This window comes from Microplitis mediator, chromosome 5 (genome assembly GCF_029852145.1).
Source record: "Microplitis mediator isolate UGA2020A chromosome 5, iyMicMedi2.1, whole genome shotgun sequence".
NCBI lineage: Eukaryota > Metazoa > Arthropoda > Insecta > Hymenoptera > Braconidae > Microplitis > Microplitis mediator.
Window position 1 is genome coordinate 2,141,213 of NC_079973.1, and position 16,463 is coordinate 2,157,675.

The following is a 16,463-nucleotide window of genomic DNA, read 5'->3' on the forward strand; positions in this document are numbered from 1 at the left end:
TTCATTTTAATGACAAAAAAAAATTTAATTGAACGCACGGAAATTATTTAAAATTATTTTTAAAAAAGATCTGAGTAATAAAATTTTTTTAATTAATTTTGAATAATAAATATGTGATTATTTTTAATTAGTGTCATAAATCATTCATGAATGAAAAAGTTGTGAGAAAAAAATGTATGAGTGTAATTATTAATAAAAAAAAAAAATTTACATGAATGGAAAAAAGTCAATTATCTGCAGTATGATTTTATTTGACTTATTCCCCAAAAATGAGTAATGGTACTAGATATATTTATTGATAAGCTCAATCCTAGACAAGTGTAGGAGTCAGCACGCCATTGGCTGCTCCAGTAAAACGGAAGAGACAAATCTAGGAGAGTGGGGCTTTAAATAAAAGCCTGACAGCATAAGAGCTTCATGCCATTCATTTGCCATCCACCGCATCACCAGTATCCCTATTACGTGTTTATTTATTGAGGAAAGTAAACTTTTTATTTATCAGAAAAATATTCAACTCAGTGTCACGTGAGTTTTTTTTTAAAAGTTAATTTTACAAAGGTAATTTTTTTTTTGCTCACTTAAATTTTTTTAGAAAAAAAAATGATACGGGTCAGCCGACTAATAATTTTTGAATTTTTTTAAAAACGATAATTTATAAAAAAAAAAATTTTTTGAAAAATTGCACCTACAGCTTTTTTAATTTTCTACATGTGCATTTTTTTAGTTTTTTTTTTTTTTTGTAATTGACATTGAAAAAAAAAATCCGAAAATTGTTAACTGCTACTTCAGAATCATAAAAAAAAAAATGCTACGGAAGTTAGACGTCTAATAATTTTTGAATTTTTTTAAAAACGATAAATTATAAAAAAAAAAATTGCATACGCAGTTTTTCAAATTTTCTACATGCGTATTTTTGTCGTAATTGATTTTTTGAAAAAAAAATCCGAAAATTATAAATTGTCTGCTGGCTTCAGGATATTAACATTAAAATTATTTATTTTTAAAATTAATAATATAATTAATGAATGAAATGATTAATTGGTTACTAATTGCAATTAATTAAAAAAATAAACAATTTTTCATAACTATAATAGTGTCAAGGTACGATCATAACTTATTAAGCAATTTTGAAAAGAGAACGTAATATACGAAATACTATTGACTAAACGTGAAAGTTAAGTAATGTATCGGTTCATTAATTATTATATAATTAAATTAAATCAATTATTCATTGCACTCATTACACTTCAATAAAATCATATATTTATTTATCACATAAAATCTACAATCTAATAAATAAATAAATAAATATCCATGCAATTAATTCGAAATTAGTCACAAAGTGTCTTACGATTAGTTTACTCGGAATTCCCGCAAACTTTTTCGTAATAATTGCTAAATGCTGTGTAACACTCGGGTAAAACTCGAGTAAAAAAAGTTAATTGCTCTTGTAATGCGTCAGAGAGTTGAGGAAACACTTGAGTCCTTTTGTATTTTATTTCTTTAAAGGAAATCCCAAGTTTAAATGACCGATTCTCCTCTGACGTCTTGAGGATTTCCAGTTATCGCTACCACATTACATATATATAAGTAAAAGTAAATATGTATATAAATATAGAGTGAAAATGAATGTACACAAACTCGAATACCTGTATCGATTAACTGATACGAGTCATGGTCATTTAATTCCGTCAACTTTTGCTTTTACGAATGTAATGAAAATAATTGTTATTATAAGATATATTATTGTATTACATATATATGTATAGTATATTATATGAGATCATTTCGGAGCTCGGAGTCTTCTATTTTATTGAGGGTAATTTAATCCCCCCAGACACTTAACGTATGACTTCTCACGCTCATCTTTTATTCATTTGGACACTTGATATATTTATTTATATCAAAACAGTTCACTTTTTAAAAAAAAAAAACTAAATAAATTCATTTTTATTTCTAGATAAAAAAAAATAAACATGGACCCAGAGAGCTTCAAAGATTTCGCTAAAGAAATGACTGAATTCATCACCAACTACTTGGAGAACATCCGAGACAGGTAAATTTAATTAATTTATTTTTTAGTATTACAGTTATGGTCTTACAGTGACTTAAATACTTAAAAATCTAGACCAGTACTGCCTACGGTGACTCCGGGATACATAAAACCTCTGCTGCCGACAAGCGCGCCGCAGACTCCAGATAAGTGGGAAGAAGTAATGAACGATATTGAGAGAGTCATAATGCCTGGGGTAACACTTTAATTGTTTGTTTTTGTATTTAATGACATAAATGAAACACGTGGAGTAAAAGTAACCTTGCGTTTATAGGTAACTCATTGGCATAGCCCAAGGTTTCATGCTTATTTCCCAACAGCGCAATCGTATCCATCTATTGTTGCTGATATGTTAAGTGGTGCTATTGCTTGCATTGGTTTTTCTTGGGTAAATATTATTACATTTTTTTTTTTATTTATTTTTCAAACCACACAATACACTCGAGAACGAGTTTTTTCTATCAATTAAAAAAATAATAATTTAATACTTTTTTTTTTAATTCAAATTTTTGGAAGTGTCAAAAATTTTTATAAAATAATTAAAAATAAAAAAATTTAGTTTTAATTATAAAACTTTTCTTGAGTAAATGTTAAGATTTTTAAAAAAAATTTTTTAAACAAAAAAACTCGAAAACGAGTTTTTTTGTTAATTAATTTAAAAAAAGAATTTTAATTTTTTTTTAATTTAAATTTTTATAAAATTATTAAAAATAAAAAATTTTAGTTTTAATTATAAAACTTTTCTTGAGTAAATGTTAAGATTTTTAAAACAAAAAACTCGAAAACGAGTTTTTTTGTTAATTAATTTAAAAAAAAAATTTTAATTTTTTTTTAATTTAAATTTCTATAAAATTATAAAAAATAAAAAATTTTAGTTTTAATTATAAAACTTTTCTTGAGTAAATGTTAAGATTTTTTAAACAAAAAACTCGAAAACGAGTTTTTTGTTAATTAATTTAAAAAAAAATAATTTAATTTTTTTTTAATTTAAATTTCTATAAAATTATTAAAAATAAAAAAATTTAATTTGAATTATAAAACTTTAATTCAAAATTGTGCAAAAAAAACTTATTAAATTTTTTGAAAAATAAATTCAAAAAAATTTATTTTGAATTTTAAAAAATTTTATTATTAAAGATCGCAAGTCCAGCGTGTACAGAATTAGAAGTCGTGATGTTAGATTGGCTTGGAAAAATGCTAGAGCTCCCTAAAGAATTCTTAGCATGCAGTGGCGGTAAAGGCGGGGGTGTAATCCAAGGGACCGCAAGTGAAGCGACTCTCGTAGCTCTATTAGGTGCGAAAGCTAAAAAAATACGTCAAGTAAAACAAGAGCATCCTGAATGGACCGACAATGAGATTATAGGCAAACTTGTCGCCTATTGTTCACGTAAGATCATCACTTCTTCCTTTCATTTACTCTAATTAATATAATTCCTTCCAACCCCAACCCGTCTTACTCACAAAAAAAAATGAATACCAATAAAATATAAAATAAAGCGAGAAAATGGTAATGGTGTGGGGAAGTACTTTATCATCCAGCACTTTGTCGTCATAGTAACGCGTAATAACCACTCTAGTTATATCCATTACTCCAGCTACTGTACCCTTTATAAAACTTCCATAAAACTTTTATAAAATTGTTAAATCACTGACCGTCACTAACCAAAATAAATTTTTATTTTTACCGACCATTCGATATTTAAAAGCGAATGCTTTTAAAAATTTTCCTGTTACATACCAATTTGTATTTTAAAATAAATAAATGATTGCAATAAATTTTTTCTACGCAGGCCAAGCTCACAGTTCAGTAGAACGCGCGGGATTACTCGGTGGTGTGCAATTTCATCAACTTGACGTCGATTCTAAATCCAGATTACGGGGAAATACTCTCGCTGAGGCGATTCTTCAAGATCAAGAAAAAGGTCTCATACCATTTTACGTAAGTGTTTAAATAAATCAGTCATCGAACCAACCAACCAGCAATCAAATAAAATATTTTAAAAATAATTAGGTGGTGGCCACACTTGGAACAACTTGTTGCTGCGCATTTGATTGCTTAGATGAACTTGGTATCGTTTCTAATCGTGAGCCGATATGGCTGCATGTTGACGCTGCTTATGCTGGTAATTAAATAAATAATAAAATTATTAATTTTATTTTATAATCAATAAAAATTAAATTAAAGGCTCAGCGTTCATTTGTCCCGAGTTCCGGTACCTGATGAAAGGAATCGAACGAGCGGATTCTTTTAATTTTAATCCTCACAAATGGATGTTGGTTAATTTCGATTGTTCAGCCATGTGGTTAAAAGACCCCACTAATGTTATCAATGCATTCAATGTAGATCCTTTGTATTTGAAACATGACATGCAGGGATCAGCTCCTGATTACCGAGTACGTAAATAATTGAATACAATTTTGTAATTAATGGTATCAAATTTTTGATATTACGGCGAAAATATTAGTCGTATAAAAAAATCATAAGAGACATTTTTTTTAGAAAATTAAATTTCCTACAACTTTTGTTTAAAAACTTTTTTTATAAGACCAATATTTTCGCCATAATATCCAACATTTAAATCATTCATTTCAAAATTAAGGAAAATATTCTCCCTAATAATTAATAATTAATTAATTAAGTAATTTTTTTTTAAAGCATTGGCAAATACCATTGGGCAGAAGATTCCGTGCATTGAAACTTTGGTTCGTGTTACGATTATACGGAGTAGAAAATCTACAGAAATTCATTCGTAAGCACGTGGACCAAGCGCATGAATTTGAATCCTACGTACTTTCAGACCCGCGATTTGAAATAATTGGTGAAGTTATTCTAGGATTAGTTTGCTTCCGGCTCAAGGTAAACAATTAACATAAAGATGTATCTTGATCTCCTTGAATAAATCATAAACCATTCGCTAAACCTTGATCTCAATGTGTCTTGAGTCTGAATAGACGATTATCAACGGTAATAATTTTTTAAAATTATTATTTTCCAGGGTTCCAATGAACTGAACGAGAGTTTCTTGAAAAGAATAAACGGAGCTGGTAATATTCACTTGGTGCCGTCTAAATGCTGTGACGTTTTCTTTTTGCGTTTAGCGGTTTGCTCCCGATTCAGCGAAAGCAAAGACATTGAGTTTTCATGGCACGAAATTAAACGGATCGCAGATCAACTTCTTGAAGAGCAATCACTTACAAAGTGATGGCGGGCCCAATTTACACGAAGCTGTAAATCATTGGCTCCGGCAACTTGCAATCAGTCATAAATACTCTTTTAAATAAATTAAATAAATATTTAAATTTCCCGCGCAGTTTAAATTTAAATATTTATAATTTACCCGCTTAAATATAATATATGCCAACGTTTACTGGACCAACGATACATAATCATTAATAATCACTAATTGTAAGTGATTTACTGAGATAATTAAATAATGTGTTTTATGTAAATATGTGTGCATGAATCGTAGACGTTAATTTATTATTGTTGATAGTAAATTATTATTCATATTTTTATTTTAAATAATTAATGTCAGTGTAGGACAATCAAGTGGCAAAACAATATCTTGATTGACTGTTACATTTAAATTTAAATATTGATGTACAAGTTTTAATTAAGTTTACTTGTACCCGGAGCACTTGTAATTGCACATTATAGAGCTGCATTTGTGACAATAATAGAGTTATGGAAAATTATCGAATATTGTCCGGTATAAATTTAATATTTCAAGTTAAAATAATATTTAATAAATAGTATTCAATATATAATATAGGACGTGTTCAGAATACACTCTGGAGATTGATAAATATTTAACCAGGTGGTTAGTAAATGGAAAGTCTCGTGGGTTAATTAAAACTAGAGGAACGAAAGAATACCAGATACTGCATTTACTTCTTCGAAGAATTTATGAGCGCAGTATCGTAGTCCCATTCGGCTGCTCAATTTCAAAACGCAGTAACTGACAAAAACGAAATTTTTGAAATATGTATTGAATCATATCCACTAGACTCCACTGGAACTAAAAATACTAAAAAATCGATTTTGAAAACTTTGTCCCTTACTGTGTTTTGAAATTGGGCAGCCAAAATGTTCCTCTGGTTTAACCGAATAATAAGTGTTAGTAAGTGGGAAATCATGTGGTTTAATTAAAACCAGAGGTATAAAAAATTACCTGATACCACATTTACCTTCGCAAATAAATAAATTTACAGAAAGTCAAGACCAGGTACGAAATCAGAACATTAGCTTTGATTTAGTTGTACGTTTCGTCCCTTTATTGGGACTTCCTCAACAACTACAAAATTTTATGAACGCATTAAAGTAAAAGACCCAGTATCTGATCAGGGAATTAGCACCCGATCGCTCATGTATTTGTATATTTATATTTACTAAATATATGGAGTGATCGGGTATTAATTCCCTGATTGGGTATTAGGTCCTTTATTTTATTCCTCTAGTTCAACCAGATAATATTTGTGAACGCAGAAGTTGCATCTTTCTCTTCCAGAGTGAATTTCTGAACATGCCCATACTGTTTCGGTAGTTTAAATATTTAAATGTTGTTCAAATAAATTCAAATATGTATTGTGAATGCGAGAACTCGCTGTATGTAATCATGTAGCATTAATTTTAAAAAACTTTTTTTTCTTTTACTATAATTTAAAAAAAAAATTTTTATTTAATATTTAATTACATTAATTTTTAAAATTAAAAAATTGTAACCTATTTTAATGGGACCATTAATAAATGAGTTAAAAATATATTTTTAGTTGGCTATATATTTTTTAATTCCATTAAATTAATAAATATATATCTACTCTAAATTTAAGTGAACGCATAGTCGATCAATTATTTACATAATAATTTATTAAACTTTAAAAAATAAATAAAATAACATACCTATGATTATTTATTTAATTTAAATACTTTTTTTACTCGGCTTGTAATAAATCGCCGAAAGCATGACACTCAGACTCAGTGCTGTCGAGATAATAAAATTTCCTAGTAACAAAACGTCAGCAGAGTCGACCCATATAGTAAATATCCTCGCTGAAAAAAGTTAAATAAATATAACTCGTACCTCACTTGTAATATTATTAACAAATAAAAAAAATTACGTACTCATATTTGTGAACGCTGATATAAACCAGGTTAATATGGAAACAGATTCAGAATTTTTGGATCTAATGATTGCTAGCAGCTGGACTATTTTACTCGACGCAGATATCGGGGTACCCATCGGCTAGTAAATTTATAATTATTATTAATTTTCTGTTATATATTTATTGGTATAAAAAATACTTACAGTTAAAAATGAAAGAATTATTCTCGGGATTATTCCCATTAATATGCAGGTACTAAGGATGAAGTAGCATGAAGCAATTGCTACTGTTAATTTATTTATCTTCTTAAGATATTTTAATACCAAATATATCAGTATATATTCTTGGATTAAAATAATTGGATACTCCAAGTACGACAACAATGAATAGCCATTAGTGTAATTGTAACAAGTTGTTACAGTGTAACTGAAAAATAAATTCGACATTAAATTAGTTATTTATTCAATTCAAAAATTTAAATGTAACAAACATACGACAATTTTTTAATTACATAGAAAAAAAATTAAATAATTAAAATAATAAAATTTTTAAAAAATTCATGCACTGATTTTTGAATTTTCTAAACGTGCATTTTTTTATTTTTATTTTATAAACATTTTTAATTATTAATTCGAAGTTTTAAAAATTGTCAGATGTCCGCTAACTTTCTTGTCTTGAATTTAAACCGACTTATAATAGTTCTTATATTTTTTTACAATTTATTTTTTATCAAAGAAAATTTGATAATTTTTTCAATGAGCCCAGGAGATTTAAAAATTTTTTTCGCTTTAAAAAGTCGATACATTTTTTTAATGCCGCCATAATTTTAAAAAATATTAAAAATTTATGAGTGTGAATGTATCAGACATCAGACAAATTTAAAATCATAAATAAATAAAGTAAATAATGAAAAAAAAAATGCACTTATTAATTTTTTAATTTTTTAAATGCACATTTTTTTCAAATTTTATTTATCAATTATTTACTCTATTTATTTATAATTTTAAATTTGTCTGATGTCTGCTACATTCACACCCATTGAAAATTTATTTAAAATACTAAAAAAATTTTAATTTATTATTCAAATAAAAATATTAAATACTCAGTCTAAATGTTTTCCAATAATTTCATAATTTTTTTTATGGATCTCTTAGATTTATCCCTGAATCAGCATTGGAAGTATGAAATAAAATATATATTTACTATTTATTTATTTATTTATTTACCTGGTAAGTTCTAACATCAGTCCTAGAATAGACATCCCTTTGGCAGATTTAACAGACAATAAATTTAAAATCTGCGGAACCTTGAGTATAAAACAAATTGTTATTGTTATAATACTGAGAGTATCAGCAATAATACGCAAGTTCATTTTGCCGGAGTTAAATTTCTTCTATGACCTGTCAAAAAATTATAATTAAAAGTAATTCATAAAAAAAATTAATTGTGATGCTGAAAGTAGCCGACATCTATAAATTTTAGTGTTTTTAATTACCAAGTTAATTGTCATTAGAAAAATTTTAAAAAATTTTTTGTATGAATGAATTTTATAAATTTTTGCCTGTCAGTATTTAGTGAAAATTTATCAATTTTTTAAATCACTGCTACTTTCAGCATCACAAATCAACTCACTTTATACTTTCTCAGAAGATTATTTTTAAATCACCAACAATGATTACATATATATGTAAATATATAATATATATTTTTGTTGTTAATTAAATAATTACAGGTGACATTTTATTTTATTTAAAATGATCTAAATAAAAACTTTTAAATATCACAACAGAAATTAATTCTTAAAAAAAAACTAACTCATAATATTAATAAAAATAAATAATAAGGGTAAAATTGTCATGGTCAGGAGACATTATTAAATCTACTGACTACAATAAAAACAAATAAAGAAGTGTTATCGAAAACCGCCGATGAGCGGCGTTCGAGAAGACCAAAAATAGCCAATACCGAAAAGCTATAACTTTACAAAATTTTCAAATTTTCTTTTGTAGGAAATAATAAAAGATTATCACAGTATAAATAGTTTTTGGCAAGTAAATTTCTTACTAGCGATAATTGATAATTTTATATAAGCTCTATATCTCAACATAACAGTTGAAAGTCATATTGCATATTATTAAAAAGCGGCAAAGACGCTGCACCAAATTCAAGAAGAGTTTGAAGACTGGATAACGGGCATTGAAGATCTCAACGAAGATTTAAGAGAACTCACAGGAATAAACCCAACTACACCAGAGATTCAACTGAATTACACACAATCGATGAATTAAAATCAGCAGAGTTGACAGACTACCAACAGAGATTAGACGATGTCGAGAATGCGATCGATAGCAACTTCTATACCGCAAATTTTTTTACTGTCGTAGGAGCACGACAAAGAGTAAAGAAAGCAAGACAATTTAATTAGATTAAAAATTATATACAATGTAACCATCACAAACAGTCCATCACTAAACAGAAAGAGATACAGAGATGATACTTATTTCCATTACAGAAATATATCTTTTTTTATTGCTATCAGAGAGACCGTTGAACGATTCCTTCGTAGTTTTTTAGTTTTAGAAAGTTCTTTATTTTCATTCAAATTGGTTACAAAATTTATGTTTATAATATTTGTTCCTTACTACTACCAAATGTTTATGTGTTCTTATTTTAATTGTTCAGTGGTTAAATATAATCATCTTTATTAAGTGGTAAAATTGGTGAAAAAACCACTTGATTTCTTCTTATGTGTATTCTATTGGCCTATAAAAGGTGGATCACATGTGTCTGGTGAGGAACAATCTATGAGCCCATGTGCACCTTAGCGGTAGATTCCGGAACTGCTAAATATTTTAATATTTTTTGCGCAGCGACTACATATTAGACACTATTAATTTTTTCCATCTGTTTGAAAATAATTATTTTTGTTGTTCTTCATTTGTTTAATTTTAAAAAAGCGAAAAAAAACTATAAAAGTTAGGAAAATTAAATAAAATGTCCAACAACACAATAAAAATACTGATAACAATAACAATAATCATTCAATTATTTATAAGCAGATGAAAATAATTATTTAAATTTATATAAATATGAAAAAAAAAGTTTATTAAAAATTATAAATTTAAAGTCAATTATTTGAATGAAATTTTAACAATTAAGCTTTTAATAATTTTTTATTTATTCGCTTATATTTACAATCTCACGCACACATACGACCCAATACATTTTAAAAATTTAACAAAGTACATTTTTATTAATATTTAAATGTCAAAACAAATTTAAACTCTAATCACTGGTAACTTTTATTTAAATTAACTTGGTCATTGACTTGCTACCAATAAGTTAATTGTCGTAAGTGCGTCTTTTACAAATTAATCGGCCAGATCTTGATACAATTTTTCACACTGCGTGTCTGACAACGTAGTAACAGTTTAAGTAACTGTTTAAAAATTAAAAAGTTTATTGACGTTAAAGAATACTGCACAAAAAAAATGTCTAGTGATAAATTAAAAGTAATTATCTTTTGTGATTAATATTAATTAATACTTATATTTCGGACTGATTTCAGTCGCAAACAGAAGCTAGTATTTCCTTAAACTGTCAATTTTCCTACGTCGTCGTTTCTTTAAGTAAAGTGCCGCGTACGAAATAACACATCGTTCATTATCAAATTTAACGCAATTAACTTTAAAAAAACAAAATTAACTGGTGTTTTTTTTTCAATTTCTTAATATATATACTATATATTTAAATATAGTATTTAAAGTGTGGCTGTCAGGGAGGGAATATAGTTTTAGCGCGAAAATCAAAATTACCGACATAATTTTGAGCAGAAATTTAAATTACCAGCAGAACATTTTTTTTTTTATAAATTTATCATTTCTAGGTTATTTTGCCCAAATAAAATTAAGTATATATTTGTCTATTATATTTTATTATGATGACATCGAACAAGTATGTGATGAAAAATTAATCAATAATCCGGATCTAGCTGTAAATAAATATAAACTATAATGTGAATAAAGAATCAATCATAATTAAAATATAAATGACACGGGTTGTGATCAGTTGACAATGAATATCAATGCTGCTGCTCAAGCTCTGAGGTAATAAATTTATTTATTAATTTTAAATAATAATTAATATTTTAAATAATAAATTAAAATTTTTTAGAAAAGCTCAAGTTTTAAAAGATAAAGTTCAGCAAGCAAAAGATTTATTGAATGACAATGACGCCTGGATATGTCAGCAAGAGTTACAAAAAATTTACCAACAAGTATTGATTCTGGATTTGGAGTATGCGTTGGACAAAAAAGTCGAGCAGGAGTTATGGAACCTGGGTTTTAAAAATTACATCGCAATTCTTCAAGCTCAGGTGAAGGACCGCAAGAATGTCCATCGAGCAGAGTCCCAGGCGATGCTGAGCTGGTGTTTGGAGGCTGCAAGTGGTTTCTATCAAAGTCTTCTGCAAGAAATATGCGGAGCATTTAACTTAGATCTGGCATTTCGTCGCAAAGGTGACATTTACGGTCTGTCCTCACCCTGGGACGCAGTTCAGAAGGTACAGAAGATAAACAAACAATCGTCACGTCATCGGTCATCGTGTTTTTACGTCTGCCAATACTGTCTCGTTCACTTAGGCGACATAGCGCGTTATCGCAATGAAAATAAACAAGCTGAATTATTTTATAGGCATGCTGTGTCATTAGCACCCTGGAGCGGGCAGCCGTACAATCAGTTGGCGCTTTTGGAAGCTTCCAAAGTCGACAAGCTCGCTACTGTTTATTACTACGCGCGTTCTGTTGCTGTAAAACACCCGTTCCATGTTGCTACCAGCAACTTGGCCAAGACATTGCTGATAAACGACGACGATGGCTGTCTTTCTCACTGTCATTACGCTAAATTAAGTGCCTCGGAGTACACGGGAATATTTCTGAAGCTTCACGGTGCTATTCATCACAACCAATTGAAGGAAATCAGTGTCAGTAATAATGATGACGATATCAATGCTCATAAAAAAGATGTAAGCAGCAATAATGGTCTGAAGAGTGCTGTTGAGTACAAAAAATTATTGACTGATAGTAATTTCACGGGTCTGATTGTCACTGATGGATTCAATTCATGGAAACTCGTTCAAATGTTGGTGATAAATTTATACGCGCTTCATCATGTTGCTGGTAATTCGTCTTTCCAAGAGCTACTTAAGCCGGATCAGCTTAGTTCTGATGAACAGTTAGCACGTAGTTATATTCTTGATCTAATAGCTGGTAGTTTATCAGCATTGTTATTGCCTGTTTACACATTGAAGACAAATATTATTGATTACTTTGCTTTGTCGACGATTAAATTGTATCTCGAGTGGCTGATGAGTCAACAGAATGTCCAATCATTGCTTGAAGAGGATGCTTTCTCATCACGATTACAAATATGGCCTAGTCTGTGTGCTCTTCTCAATGGACTTAATAAAGAAGTGGGTGATTTTTATGGTGATAAATTTACCAAGATTCCTTTGCCGGAAGACTGGGAGCTGCAGGGATTTTTACCACTGGAACGCAGTTTTGAAAAGCTTAAATTTAGTGATGATGAGTATCTTGATGGAGACGATTTAAAAAAATTACGCGCCGTCAGAATTCTGGAGCTGGGACGTCTGCTGACTCAGTACCGGGTGAATGGTCTGAATTTAATCAGCATCAGCCCGGATAGTAAAGAAGGGGAATTTATTTCTGCGACAAATAATTCTGTTAATGTCAAACTGCTGAAGGAACTTAAAGAATTCACTCTGAGAAAAGAGCTGCAGGAGATCGCTGACGGAGCTGCTGATAAAAAGAAAGAGGGAGTTGTTCTTAAGTCACATGGCCGCAATCACACCCAGCAGAATGTCTTTGTTAAGAAAAACCCAGCGCCGTTGGCGAGAAAAATACGTCAGAATATTGCAATACAAGCAATAATGAAACGTGCCGAGATGGACCAGAAGCCCGCTGCTAATCCTGAGAGCACACCAATGACTTTAGATAAATCTGCTGGCAATAATGTTAATCCTGTTGATAATTCTGTTGCCAGTGCTGTTGATAATCCAGCAGAAAGTATCCCGGTAGCCAGTGCTGCCAACGACGACGCAGTTCCTGCTGATCTTTCTGCTAAACCCCAAGTACTGGATAGCTATCAAGTAAACTTGGATCCTTTGCCTGCACATACTCTTAAAAATTACGCACAGAGTGAACCGAGTTATTTACCGACGTATCCAAGTTCTGAAACTTTATTAAATATGCCGTTGAATATTTCCCCATACTATGTACCAAATAATACTATTTCAATGCCTACCTCCCAGTTCAATGGAGGGATTAATGATGAACAGATAAACGGATGCGAGAGAGTGGAAAATAATCGAATGCTGTCAGTTGGAGACATCGAGAGCAGGATGCTTGCAGGGAAGACAGTTCAATGTGATAAATTAGAACAAGATCGTTTGTTTTTTAACCAACCGACAAATATTGACTATGGATTAATGATGAACGCAGAAGTTGAGCCGCGTAATTTTAACATGTGGAATAACCCGCAAAATACGGCTATGAACTCCTGGTGGAGTAATGCTGCGCCTCAAACCACGAAAGCCAGCAATTTTGATGTTAATTCTTATCCCAGCTGGTCGTGTCCAGCTCCTAGTGGAAGCTTAGCGCCATCGATGTCTAATACCCACGTAAGTATTTATTTATTTATTTATTACTGTAATTTTTTGAGGTTTCAAAACTTGGAGGATAGGGAACTAATTTAAATATTTGTTTCAGCAACCGATTATCAGCAATGAGGAGAACGTGTACTCATTGTTTAGCGAAAATTCATGGGGATCCAGTGGGCAGAATAATTTTCCTAACTACAGTTCGTTAAATAATCAGCAACAGCATCAGCAGCGGTCACTATGGTCCGGTCCAGGACCTTCTCCACTTGAAAGATTATTAGAGCAACAAAAGTCATTGCGCGGAGAAACAAAAAATACACATGACGATAAATATATGTAATATAAATTAAATAAAAACTTGTTGATAATTTATTTATTTATTTATTACGGCAATCGGCACTATACATCATCTTAACATTAGTTAATTATAATATAATATACAATATATGAGATAATAGAGCTAGATTGTTATACAACATCGAATTTAACTGTGTGAAAGAAAATAGAGAAGATTGGTTGCTTGAAAGTTAGTGTGTGAGCAGCTAGTATTTTAATAATCGTTTTCTAATGCAAGAGCAAAAATTCTGGTATGACCCCTGGAAGAAGTGACATCACTATGCAGAGAGTTGACTAGATTGCATATCCTATCCTTAAGTCCATTTATCACAGTTTTTATTGGATTTGGTGGTTTTTAGTTACACCTGCGAAATTAATTTTTTTTAGATAATTAAGTATATAAAAATCATTATATAGTTTTATGATAAATGATTTGTTATCGGTTTCTATTCCCACTCTGGATGTTCTTCATACAATCAGCGACATTAAGTACTGGGTCGTATCGCCCTGGGCTTGATATTTCGGTACTTCTGCTTTGGAACCATCGAGCAGAGGACAACACGATCCGGTAAAAATTACGGCCAGTTTTTCCAACCGAGTTTATTTTTATCCGGGTTTTAATTAATATTGCTAGTATATCTATCCCTGGCGGTTTTAAATCACCCTGGGAGTGGAATCACGGTGAATCCAGGGTGGGTTTGTACCATTTTATCACCCTGATTCCACAATGGTTACACGGTGTACCCACCATGATTCCACGGTGTATTCACTGAGATTCCACAGTGTATCCACGGTGATTACGCGGTGTACGTGGAATCACGGTGGGTACACCGTGGAATCACCGTGAAAAAATGAAAAAAAACCCACCGTGGATCCACCGTGATTTCAGAGTGTTTCCAGGGTGATTCAAAACCGTTAGGGATGTATTAATAATATATACATATACCAGCAATGATAATTAAAACCCGGATAACAATAAACTCGGTTTGAAAAATTGACCATCCAGATTTCTATTAAACAAATTCCCGATGATAGATAATCAATAGATCTCGATGACACCGATTGACTTTCTTGCTTACCGACCGTAGATCTTAAATCAATAAAAAAATTTTGAATTTAAAATTTTCGATAGATTTTCTTAGACAGTGACGTCTTGATATTCTATGGATTTTCCATATGAATTCTTGAGTTGCCAAGTAACTTTTTGCTGGTATATTACAGTGACTCAATTACTTTTCAAGTCTTGCGTCGGGACACTTGGAGTTATTTTCATCTGCAATACAATTTTTTTTAGATAAATAAGTATAAAAATAATTATATAGTTTCATTGGTAGTAAGAATAAAATGATTATTTAGAGGTTCATGATGAACGATCTGATGCTAAAGTAATGACTGGATTGAAATCAACACATTGCTATAATGATTCAAATATTTCAAGAGTTTTATTGTTAATAAATTATGAGTTATTACAATATTTTATTAATACGAAATTGATTAGAATGAATTTGTTAGGTGGATAGTATAATAATTATTCATTACTGTATCACCCTATTGATATCAATTTTGAAATAAACTACAAGAATTGAAAAGAAACAAATTTAATTACAACAAAATATAAACGACTTTGACTATTTCATAAGATTTGTATTTATTTGATAATTTAGAGATAATAAATTTAGTATTGCGACGAAAAGTAGTAAATCATGCGAGCAAGAATGTGATCTCAACAGTACCAACGAGAATGCACCCGCGTCGACTTTTACGTAAATGGAGATCGCTACATTGAGAGAATTGCTAAATCAGCAGAGTTAACAAACTACTATGGAGGGTAGAGGTACCTCTACCCTCCATACAAACTACCAAGAAAGAATAGACGATATCGAGAATACGATAAATAGCAATTTCTAATTGCTTCACAAGCACAACAGAGTGTCGAGAAATAAGACAATATGTATGCATACCAATTATATAGAATAACCGCCATAAAAAAAGTCCATCAATGAAATAAGTAATTTCAAGATAGGAAGGTTTTTGAAAATATACCATCTCACCAACAGAATTTATTGCGTCGGGAAACTCCCACGTCTAGAATTTCGATAATTAAAAATTATCACGAAACTTCTCTAAAAAGATATTTTTTTGTTCCGTATTTAGACTACAGTAATCTAACGTCGTCGCAGGTTGGAGAATTGAGAAGCTTACGAGCCCGACGGGCCATGTAAAGAAAGAAACAAAGATAATACTTCTTTTCACTACTGAAAAATTTATATTTTTATTGCTATCAGAAAGACTATA

At 30.1% G+C, this 16,463-nt stretch overlaps 3 protein-coding genes across 4 annotated transcripts; 2 read left to right on the forward strand and 1 right to left on the reverse strand.

The window, feature by feature from the left end:
* The first annotated feature begins 409 nt into the window (after positions 1-409).
* On the forward strand, positions 410-6,830 carry LOC130667838 (aromatic-L-amino-acid decarboxylase). 2 transcript variants are annotated; one of them, XM_057469702.1, is made up of 10 exons: positions 410-558; positions 1,961-2,056; positions 2,129-2,249; positions 2,328-2,441; positions 3,191-3,440; positions 3,844-3,992; positions 4,065-4,176; positions 4,239-4,447; positions 4,710-4,910; positions 5,050-6,830. In XM_057469702.1, exons 2-10 carry the CDS (start codon positions 1,977-1,979, stop codon positions 5,254-5,256), a joined length of 1,443 nt encoding a protein of 480 aa, XP_057325685.1. In that variant the 5' UTR covers positions 410-558; positions 1,961-1,976; the 3' UTR covers positions 5,257-6,830. The 2 variants fall into 2 exon arrangements, with proteins under 2 accessions (XP_057325685.1, XP_057325686.1); XM_057469703.1 differs by having other exon boundaries at positions 507-525.
* A 64-nt stretch (positions 6,831-6,894) lies between these two features.
* On the reverse strand, positions 6,895-9,029 carry LOC130667839 (solute carrier family 66 member 3). Its single transcript, XM_057469704.1, has 5 exons — positions 8,789-9,029; positions 8,383-8,556; positions 7,360-7,582; positions 7,176-7,296; positions 6,895-7,103 (listed from the first exon to the last, which is right to left on the reverse strand). Exons 2-5 carry the CDS (start codon positions 8,526-8,528, stop codon positions 6,973-6,975), a joined length of 621 nt encoding a protein of 206 aa, XP_057325687.1. The 5' UTR covers positions 8,529-8,556; positions 8,789-9,029; the 3' UTR covers positions 6,895-6,972.
* A 2,033-nt stretch (positions 9,030-11,062) lies between these two features.
* On the forward strand, positions 11,063-14,204 carry LOC130667952 (nonsense-mediated mRNA decay factor SMG7-like). The gene is made up of 3 exons (XM_057469892.1): positions 11,063-11,262; positions 11,330-13,853; positions 13,942-14,204. Exons 1-3 carry the CDS (start codon positions 11,231-11,233, stop codon positions 14,170-14,172), a joined length of 2,787 nt encoding a protein of 928 aa, XP_057325875.1. The 5' UTR covers positions 11,063-11,230; the 3' UTR covers positions 14,173-14,204.
* Positions 14,205-16,463: the final 2,259 nt, after the last annotated feature.